The 10,674-nt window shown below is 37.7% G+C and overlaps 1 protein-coding gene across 4 annotated transcripts in view; it reads left to right on the forward strand.

Annotated features, from left to right (window-relative positions):
- The window catches only part of DIAPH2 (diaphanous related formin 2), a gene marked incomplete at its 5' end in the record, with an annotated part of 170,660 nt that extends 160,242 nt beyond the window's left edge, over positions 1–10,418 (forward strand). For all 4 annotated transcript variants that reach the window (XM_083883143.1, XM_083883145.1, XM_083883144.1 and 1 more), the window contains one exon: positions 5,786–10,418. In XM_083883143.1, coding sequence (XP_083739269.1) covers positions 5,786–5,850 — 65 coding nt within the window. In that variant the 3' untranslated portion in view covers positions 5,851–10,418. The remainder of the gene's footprint in view (positions 1–5,785) is intronic.
- Positions 10,419–10,674: the final 256 nt, after the last annotated feature.

Genomic DNA, 10,674 nt, shown 5'->3' on the forward strand with positions numbered 1-10,674 from the left:
CTTACAGCTCAAGAGTTTGCTTGAAATCTCGATGTTTTCTTTGAAACTGATGCTAAAATAACCTTTTTGGATGCCATTTAACTTTGATTGTCAAGAATTTGAGATTCTCTTTAGCAAAAAGAAAAAAAAAGAGCTGAGAACAGGAATGCTGGATCTCTTGATATGTTCTCATTTTTGCTTACAAAAATATCAAATCAAGTGAATGTCAGATGCCCTGATGTGATGGTTATAAAGAGTCGAGTTCAGATTTTGCCAGGCATGTTTAGCTTGAAATCAGAGTGGTTTAAATACTTAAAGATTAATAGAAAATGTATTAACTGTACAGTTTCCCTTAACCCAGTTAGCAAAGTGTTTTATTTGCTTGTTTCATCTCTTAGCAATAAGGATCTTTTGAAAGGAGCTATTTCAGAGCCTTTTCTGCAGTGTTATTTCAGCCATATTTCTCCCATAACTGATTTTTACCTTATTGCTATTTTTTTTCTCTATAGGCCATACATTCTGAAAGATCAATTTGAAATCAAATCTCACAGAGATGGACTGAATCTTAACAGAATTGAGGTTAGGAGAGGCATTTTCTCTCAAAAAGGGTTTTGCTCCAGACAGAGACAGCAGTTTTGATGCTCTTAATTTCCTTTCCTGGCTCTTTTCTCAGTTGGGATCTCCAATAATGTCAGAGGAATAGGCCAGGCAGTACCACAGGCAGTGTTCAGCTGCTAAAGAGGAGCTGGGTGTGGATGGACTTCCCTGCTGGTTTACTCTGGATCAGTGCTGCTTCTGCCTCAGGTTCTGTCAATTCCATTTCCCCAAAAAATCTGTCTTTCGCTGTGGGGAGGCTGAAGGTGATGAAGGGGCCTGCAGTCCATAAAGGAAAATAATAATAATAAAATAAAAAAATAATAATACAAATGGATACATTATTATTATTGTTGTTGTTGATATTATTATTATTAATAATAATAATAATGTTATTATTATTGTTGTTATTATTATTGCCTTGGGTTATTCCTTCAAGCAGTTGGTAATGTTCTGTTACAGCAAATGATGAGTTGGCTCCAGTTTTCCCTGTGCTTGGGTAGCTTGAGGAGAAAACTGGAGCCTCAAGTGAATTGAATTTAACCTAAATGGTCACAATTTTTTAATCAGTGACACTCGAAAATATTTAGTTACCCTAATCAGAAAAAAGAGTGATACTTGCAAAATGAAATTCAGGTTTTCACCTTTTCCTTTAGAGTAAATACCAGTGTCATCTTTATTGCAGAAGAAGTGTTTGATCCTTGGAATCCATCTGTTGTGACACTTCATACATTTTAAACCTACTCAAATGAGTAGTTTCCTCATTTTTTCTGTAACCATTCCACACCTGTAGGAAATTGTCTTGCCTTTCTGACTCTTTTCCCTGTTTTACTTGCTGCAGTGCTTGGGACTGCATGGGTATTTTTCCTTTGGTTGCTCATGAAAACAAGATATGTTTCAGTAGGATTTCCTGGTGAACAAGATTTTACATGAATGAAGAAATAAATGTTTGATGCAAAGGCTTTCATTGATTCCCAAAGGCACCGGCCATACAAATTCCCTTACAGCATGCATTCCTGTCTCTTTTGCATAGTCAAAACTATTTCAAAAAGATGAAATTTTAAATATTTTATTAACTGCTGAGAGTTCTACCTTCTTGCTGTGATCATTTTCAAGGCAAGTCAAACCAGTACTTCCTTTCTCTGAGCATTAAACAGCTATTATTATTATTATTACTATTATTATTATTATTATTATTATTATTATTATTATCATCATCAGCTATGGAAAGGTCAATTCTTTCACCTTGAGGAGGTGATTTAGAAAGGGGAAAAAGGAATCAAATAAGGTACCAAGCCCAAGGTAGCAGTTTGTAACACATTTATAATTTTAATATCAGGGCTGAGAGATAATGATAAAGAGAATTTCTTGTTGCAAGGATAATGCAAATTCCAATCAGGTACCTTTGAGGTATGGTTTTATAGACTCTGTCTCTTCCATTATCAGGTATCTCGGTGTCATGACCGGTCCACTGGACTGCACAGCATCTATATTATTACTAGCATTGATTGCTCATAAAAAATAGGGTATATAATTAGGAGAGCATAAAGTTATTACCTGGAAGACTGGATAAGAAGAAAATGAAATGAAAAAGTCACTTAATCTTAGTACTGCAGTTCTGCAAATTATCATTTATTTTTCTCCTCATATAACTGAGTTCTGTGTTGATGACAAGCTACTGAGTTAATAAATCTACAGCTATTGAGACTTCTCTTTTAATAACAGAGCTAATGAAGGAGCATTAAGGAAAGGAAAAATAGATTTTGCAGGGTTTATTCCCATCTTGGTACCATGGTGAGTGGAAGAAGACTTGAGCAAGGCATTGTTTTTATAACAAAATCCATCTACTTTTTGGCATGGTCACCATTGCATTCCAGGGTTATGTGTACTAAAAAGGAACTGCTGATTTGATTCCTCGGCATTTAATTTTATACTTACTTCATTTTCACTTGATCCAGCTAGCTAAAAGATGAAGAGTATTTTGTGATATAAAAATCTGCTTTTTTTTTTCCCATCTTAATCCTTCACTGCTCTGAGAAAGATTCTTCCAGCAGACTGAGAGGCCACTTTTAAGGTCATGTGCTCACTTCTGAGATAGATTATAATGTCTGTAATGGGAGCAGAGTGGGTGTGCCCTGCTTTTAAAAGGAATGGACTCCTCAGATTAAAGTGAGAAATAAAATTCTCTTCCCTGTAGGTGGGGTTACCCAGTTACTGGCTGGTGCACACAGAACCTATGATCATGTTTTCTAGTCATGTTGCATGTTTTCCAGGTACACCTGAGCCTTCAGACAAAGATTTTTTTATTTTATTTCAACTACTTTTAGCTTACTTGCGTTTTCCCTCTCCATGCCCCTGTAATAAAAGGAAATAATTTTTGAATTTATTAATGTTATAGTTAATTTTATGCCTGAGTAGTCAGTCATGTTTATGAGCCAGACTTGCTTTGTGTTGTATTCAATACAGTCTGCTACATAAAAAAGGTAAATACAGATGTTGGCGATCACAGAATGTGCATGTGGAAAGTGATAGAAATTTAATGATTTTTCAAAATTCTTGCACAAGTAACTGAAATGTCAGCCCAACCTGGTTTTATACTTAATATCAAATCCTGTGTTTTAACCTAACATATATCTTAGGAAAATACTTTGTTACTACCTGAAGAAGGAAATTCTAGTTTTTAAATGATTTTTATGAATTTGTTTTGTGGTTTTTTTTGTTTTCCCAAAGTCCTGGCCCAGCTTTGATATTACGGGAGAAGCTGAGCTGTCACTTACAGAAAAAAAGGGAAATAAAAACTTAAGGAGAAAACCTTAAAAAAAAAAATCAACGGTTCTTAGACGCTGGTAATCTGTTTTTAACCTGTAGAGCTGATGGGCTTGAAACTAGTGTTGGAGGCACTTGAAGGCCACGGAGAGCAGGTATCACTCCACTCCTCACTCTTGGAGGAGCAGCAGCTCATTGGAGTTGATGACTTCCCTTCTTTTGTGCTTTAATTGCCAGCTCTTAGTGACACTGCAACCAGTGGAGAGATTTATTCCCGTGCAAAACAGATTGACTTAGGGTAATTTGAATACTTTATGCATGGCTGGATTCATTAGGAAAAGGAGGCAAGGCAGAACTATAAAAAGAACTAATAATCTTGCTAAAGGAGCCGTTAATTCCCCATAGCATTGGGGACACTTCCACTGAGCAGGGGGAAGAGAGGCTGATTTTGCAGTTCTCCACGGGCAGCCTCTGTTCCCTGTCCAGAAACAGAACACAGAGATGACTTCCTTTGTGTTTTTTAATTGTCTGGCCCATTTCTGGCTTTGCTGGGTTGGAGCAGTGGCTGAGGTTGGAGGGGACCTTTGGAGGTCACCTTGGCCACCTGCTGTGCCCAGCCTGGTTCCCTGGAGTTTGTCCAGGACTGGGATGGAATATCCCTGAGGATGGAGGCTGCAGCACCTCCTGGGGCAGTGCCTAGAGCCCTGCAGGGTCAGGAGGAGTTTCCTGCTGGTCACAGTCCTGTCCTGTGTTGTGCCAGCTGGATGCCACTGGGCAGACCCTGGCTGCAGCCTCTGGGCACCATCCCTGCAGGTATTCACAGCCACTGCTGAATCCCAGCTGGATCCCTGCTCCAGCCTTGCCCCTGGCACTCAAATACAGCCAAAACCCAACTCACAGACCCTGTTTGTGCCCCCCAGATGTGTAACCCCAGCCCTCAGCTTGGCACTGCCAGGTGGGCTGGGCAGGCAGGGGGAGCTGAATCTTTTGGGAAAAGCTGTAGAAACCTGAGTGCCTGCAGTGTGCCTGGCAGGTGTTTCACTTGGGAAGTGACTCTGATGCCTTAGGATTTTGGCTTTTATATATTTCATCTATTTGTAACTCTGTAGTTCTTCAGTGTGTAACTCTGAACTTCATACACAGTGTGAGCTGCTGCTTCCCCATTCTGGTCAGACACAACAATTCCTCTCCAGGCCTGGGGATCAAGGACCCCTCACTGCCTCAGGCCTGAGAGATGGAAACAGAAGTGAGTTGGGGGAGCAAACATGGGGTAAATTACTTCATTACCTGAAGCTGGAATTGGAAGAGTAACTCCCAATGTGCAATGGACCAAACTAAAAACAAAACAAAACAAAACAAAACAACAACAACAACAAAACCCAAAAAAAACCCCACCATGACCTCTGGTCCATTTTTGGGTGTAGCCCCTACAGGGGCTTCGTCTGCCCTAAGTGTACCTGAAGGCACTTCAATAAATAGAACAGCTTTTTATTCCCTTAACTCTGTCTGGCCTCTGTTTTTAGGTAGTCCCAAAAGGCATCAACTTTATGATATTCCAGCCCTGTGTGAAAGTTTTTTAGGACATCCTGGTGCTGCAGCAGTGTAGGAATGGAAGTGATGCAGAGCAGCATCTAAACAGGAGATGAGGGAAAAGGCCAAAAGGAATCTGCCATCAAAACAAATAAACAAACAAAACCAAAAAAAATTGGCATGGCAGGAACTCATTGTCAAAAAGAAAGATGCAAACCTGCAAAACACTAAGTGACGGTTAATCTTCTGCCCTTTTTTGTGTGTGTTTGTGTGTATTCACAGCTTTAAAATTTTATTGTAAAGGCATTTAAGTGTTGGGCTGGTACTTGGTGATTGTTTCCCTGTGATAGAGACATATTTATTATTCATTGCAATAATTACTGTGTAATATTTTATACTGAAAGTTGTTCACGTTGCACGATCAGGAAATGCTTAGGAAGTGGCTGATTTAACTGTTTTATTTTTAACTCTGTACCAAATTACAGTGGGAGGCATTTGAGTTTTTTGACTTGGAGCATCTAGCAGGTTTTCACCACAGCACTGGTCAGTGCATTCTCATGAAACTTGAGGTGCATTTTTCCAGAGATTCTGTGCATAAATTACTTTAAAAATTTGAAAGATTTTTAGCCAGAATTTTATTTATTATGTACTGTTTCCAAGGGGACTGTGTTTCAGGATTCTCCTAATGCTTTTATCACCCAGCTTCTCTGATCAAGAAAGTAATTTATTGCTGATTGCAGAACTCTTGAACTCAGTCTGGCAGCTGCAGTGTGAAACTTCTCTGATCCAGTCTCCTACTTACTTATTTACATATCATTCAGAATGATTTTCAGGGCTGTTTGAAAACCTCTTGACATTGCATTATCCGTGTTTCAAATCTTGTGGTGATTTGTTTTTTCCTCTCTTTTTGTTCCAGATAACAAACGAGTAACTTTGGAAAGGTCTCGTTCTCGACACAACGGAGCAATTGCAGCTGTATGATTCTTCTGATGCCAAAGAAGTAATGAATTGTTTTATTTACAGTGAAATGGATGTGCTTTGGGAAGAGTTTGTCATCCAAATTGGCAATGGTAATGAAGGAATGCTGGTATTGATTAAACGAGATGGTGTAAAAACATGTAATTTTAAATGTTGTTGCTAAAAAAATCCACATACTGTATCTTATTACCCCAGCTACCAAGATCTGTAAACAGTGTTAAACAGTAGGGTGTATATCTTATTTTCCTATGTTCTTTCTTTTTTTTTTTTACCACCTCTTTTTGTTTAAGCTGGCAACTCATATGAAAGGAGTTGGGGGATATCTAGGTTATATTTTATATGGGTAAGAAAATACAGTTCTGTTGAAAGAGTACAGCTGTGGATTCCACTTGCAGTTCTGATTTGAACATGAAAGGAAAAATAATAAAATTGTACGTTAATAAATTCAGAGATGAGCTGGTCTACATTATCAGAATCTTTTTTGTAACCATAAAAAAGCAACACATAGCCCTAGTCAGGTTGCTGAAAACCTTATCTCAGTGTAAAGCCTGGTGGATTCAGCTGTTTTAGCTGCCAGTAGGAAACACCACATATCTACACTTTTGGTGATATGATGATGAGTAGTTACTTATCACTGCTAAAAAGGAAAAAAAAAAAAAAATAAAACAGAGCATAGGATTTTTTCCAAAATGATATCAAGGGCAGAATATGTTTTTAACTGTATCTAAGGAGGGATTTTTTCTAATTGTGCACTTGTATATTCTTTATAAAGATATTTGGGGAAAAGTATGATTGTCCTATTTTGATGATGCTCAAGTAGCTGTGTGTAGGTTTTCAGAGATGAGCCACACGATGAAGATTTTCAGAACTGCCTCTGAGTTTTTCCTCTGTTTCTCAGGTAAAATGTGCAGCGGGGTCTCCACTGAGGGATTTTAGTGCTGAGAGTTTAGCACCTACCAACACATTTCCTACCTGGAGCACTGCCCAGCAGTGACCCAAGCCTGATTTTTGGGAAAAAAAATTCCCTATGGTGGCTAGGCCCTTGCACTGCAGCTCCTGGGGTGAGCAGCTGCCACTCCCTGGGGAGCCACTGTCCCCTTTGTCCCCAGGTGAGTGTCCAGCCTGGCTAGGGTCAGACCAGCTGCTCATCCTGCCCTCTGAAAGCCCATTGCCCACCTGGATGGATGGAGGACTGGAAGTGGAATTCCAGTGGAACTACTGCATAAGTTGCTGAGTTATGATATTTTTTTAAAAAATCAGGATGCTCTGTAGTAGCTGGCACTTGTTCTCAGATTATTAATGCTTATCACTGATCAATGAAATTATCCTGGATGCTTTTATTGCCTGGTGTTATTGGGAGCTTGGGGTTTTTTAGTGTCTATAAAGCTTGTTTGGAAGGTGAGGTGTCACGTGGTTTCTGTGCACAAACTGCTTGCTCTGGAGGGACTTTGCTCCTGGGGCAGTGGATCTTTGCACTACTGCTTGAGCCAAGCATCTTTGTACAGTAAATTCTTCTTGCTTCTCAGATGAGATTCTCTCTAAACTAGGAGACTAGTGTAGGATAAATTCTCACAAGTACAAACTACATTTTTGTAAGAAAGGATACAGCTCCGTTTCAATCTAGTATTGCATTTTAATTTTTTTTTTTCCAAAACTTGTCTTCAAGGAGTACAGGGGGTTTGCCCACAACTCTAAACATAGGAATACCACTGAAGCCTAATGAAATGCTTGCTGTCAACTAAATACTCTCTGTAAACTGTTTGGGGATTTTAGTAACAAACTGAAGAGTTGTACGGTACTTCAGGAATTTAAAAAAAAAAAAAAAAAAAAAAAAAAAAAAAAAAAGTATGCAACAGGATTTTGTCTCCTTGTTTATCAGTAAGAGCTAAAAAGAATATTATCCTGTTTTGTGCAAGGTCAACATCAGCCTTGTATTGAAGTTTTGCCTCTTTAAATGGAACTATTAAATTTACAGTTATAAAAATGTGCTTAATGTACAAAGCCAGTTTAAAGGATTAGGTTCATAATGTCTATATAAATTGATAGTGTCTTGGAATTCAGATTTTAAAATTAGCATTTTGCTGGGATTTAAGTCTCGGTGTAATCTTTATATGTGAAAATTCAAAAGCTCTCCACAGAATCTTTATACGATAGCAGTAATTATTAGTGCCCAAGTTTTTCATTTCCATGGGTTATATATTTCTTTTTGGAAAGCTCTGTGAAAGCTGGCTACAGATTTTCAAGAACCAAATCTTAGGAAAAAAAAGGCAAATCCAAAATAACAACATCATCTGATGCTTCTATTTTACTACTATTTTTTTCATATTTGAAACATTTATATAATTTAATGGACATATCTGTTAGAACAAAAGTGTCTTTCAAAGGAAAAGTAGTTTAGAAGATAATTTATGTAAATATAGGGTGCTCGTATTTATGAAGTCTAAAATATTTTCTGAAATTGATGCTGGTCACTTTGTCTTTTGATAGTTTTTCAGTCTATATTAAATTGCAGATATTTTTAATGTTTTTATTATTGATCTAATTTTCAGAGGTGTCACATGTTTATCTAGAAGTGTAGAAGAGTAGCACCTTTTTCAGAAATGCACTTGCCTTATTTTCTAATTTAAAAAAAAAAAAAAAAGAAATATATCAGTTAAATTATATTTGTATTCAAAGTAATCCCAGAAAGAAAATCACTGGAGGGTTCATACATAAATTTCTTGCTAATTATGTTTCACTCTCTGTCCTCTGAGACATGACGTTAACAATATACCAGCACATCTGTTTGCATTCACATTTTACCAGTTACAAGTACTGAGAGAGTTTTTTGGGGTTTTTTTAAATGATGCTACACTGTTTACATTTCTTAGTTTATTTAAGAGGAAGATGATTTTACCTTTGCAATGAATTGTACTCAACCTTCAAACATCATGGGAATGAAATGTTCCAATCATGTACAAATATACATATCTGTGGCTGAACTGCTGGCTGTACAGGTCAAAAATGGGGAGGCACTTTGGCTCCAGTTTCATTCAGTTTACTGAGGAAACAAGTGCAACACAGTCTGTCATGTATGTTTGTCTGTGATTCAATGGGGATCCTTTCTCATTTCCCACCGGTGATGTTTGTGTTAATCAAGTTATTTGGCTAAAACCAAAACAGAATCAGTGCCTCAGGGGGCACTGGCAAACAGCTCCAGGGAGCATTCCCAGGAATTATTGTCATTTGTTCTGGTTTTAGCTGACTGTGGTCAATGTGAGAAACGTGATCTAAAATGATCTGTTCTTCTTGAGAATTGAGAAACAAGAGCATTCCCAAAGCTCCCTTCTTTAATATGCAAATAATCATGGATATCTGTATATTTTTGCATTTTTGTGTGTGGTATATGTACTACCTCAGACAAATGCTGTAAAAAAACCCATAATATTTTCATGGTTTCTATCCAAGCCACAATTCATTAGTAACCTACTTTAAATTCATCCCACAACACACCAAACTCTGAGAATCTGGCTGAGTTCTGGGTTTGGCTCTGGAAATCCTCCTGTAGCTTTTATTAAGGAAACTTTGCAGCGTTCAGCTTTCTCATCCCTCGGGCAAACCCTGCTCTGATGGGTGCCTTTAGTCCTTCCTACCCTGAGAATGATCTAGCTAGTAAATATTTCAAGCTGATAATAGTTCTGTGGGAGCAAAAATGTGTCTGTAAATTGCTTCTTTTCCATTCAGCAAAGGCTTTGGCTGAGTTCTACTTTGCTGTTTGCCTTCCAAGTTGCTGCAAGGTTGGGCAGGATGAGTGCTGAGCAATGTCCAACCCACCTCTGATGTGCCATACTGTATTTGCAAGTTTAAACTCATTTTAAAATAAGTATTGTAAGAAAACTCTTCCTCCGCGGTGTCTCCACACACGCCCACGCATGCACACAAAATGTAAATAAAAAATAATTTTGTTTTTTAAAAAAAATGAATCAAAGATGATGCAGCCAAATTCCTCAGCTTCAGGTGTCTCCAAGTCTCATAGTGCTGCTTTTGTGCTCCAGGGAGGGAGTTGTGTGAGCCTGTGCATCCTGCAGTCCTGCAAGCACCCATTGATGTCCCTGGGAGAGTGGGAAAGGAAAAGGATTTCTTCTTGGACGGCTTTTAGCAGTGTTTGAGGTCATACATATGCCACAGAATGTGAACAAATAACCTATTACAGTTCAGTCAGTCTGCTATCATGCATCATTTGATTTCCCTTTTGGGAGTCATAGGACTCCTGATGCCAAAAAAAAAAAAAAAAAAAAAAAAAAAAAAAAAAAAAAAAAGGTGATAAAACTCATGCATTTCTATTTTTTAAACAGCTCTGTGTTTGTATGTAATGTTGAAAATAGGAATTTGATGAAATCACGGCCTGGCCATTGTTAATCCATGTATTCTGAAAATTGTAATAAAGATATACATACCATGATTCTGATAGATGCACCAATGTTTTACTTGATTATCATGATTATTTCCTGTTGAGTACCATCACCTCAAAGCCTGGGTTTGTTGTTTGAAATTGTCATGGTGAAATTACATTCCATTTTAGTTTACTGTCATTTTATGGATTTCTGTCTTTTTTTTTTTTTTCTCTGAGGTGTCAATTCTATTTGACTTGAATTTGGGGAACAAGGTGCCTTTTCCAATGAAGAAAGAGTTTAAAAACCAAATAATCCGAAAACATATATAATTTTTAAAAACCCAGCACAAATCATGGGGATACCACTTAACTTTTACAAAAATAACAATAAAAGGGAATCAATGAACAAATCCCATGGGTCCATATTTATTTTAGGAGGCTGAATTTCAGTATAT

This window comes from Zosterops lateralis (assembly GCF_965231275.1).
Source record: "Zosterops lateralis genome assembly, chromosome: Z".
Classification (NCBI taxonomy): domain Eukaryota; kingdom Metazoa; phylum Chordata; class Aves; order Passeriformes; family Zosteropidae; genus Zosterops; species Zosterops lateralis.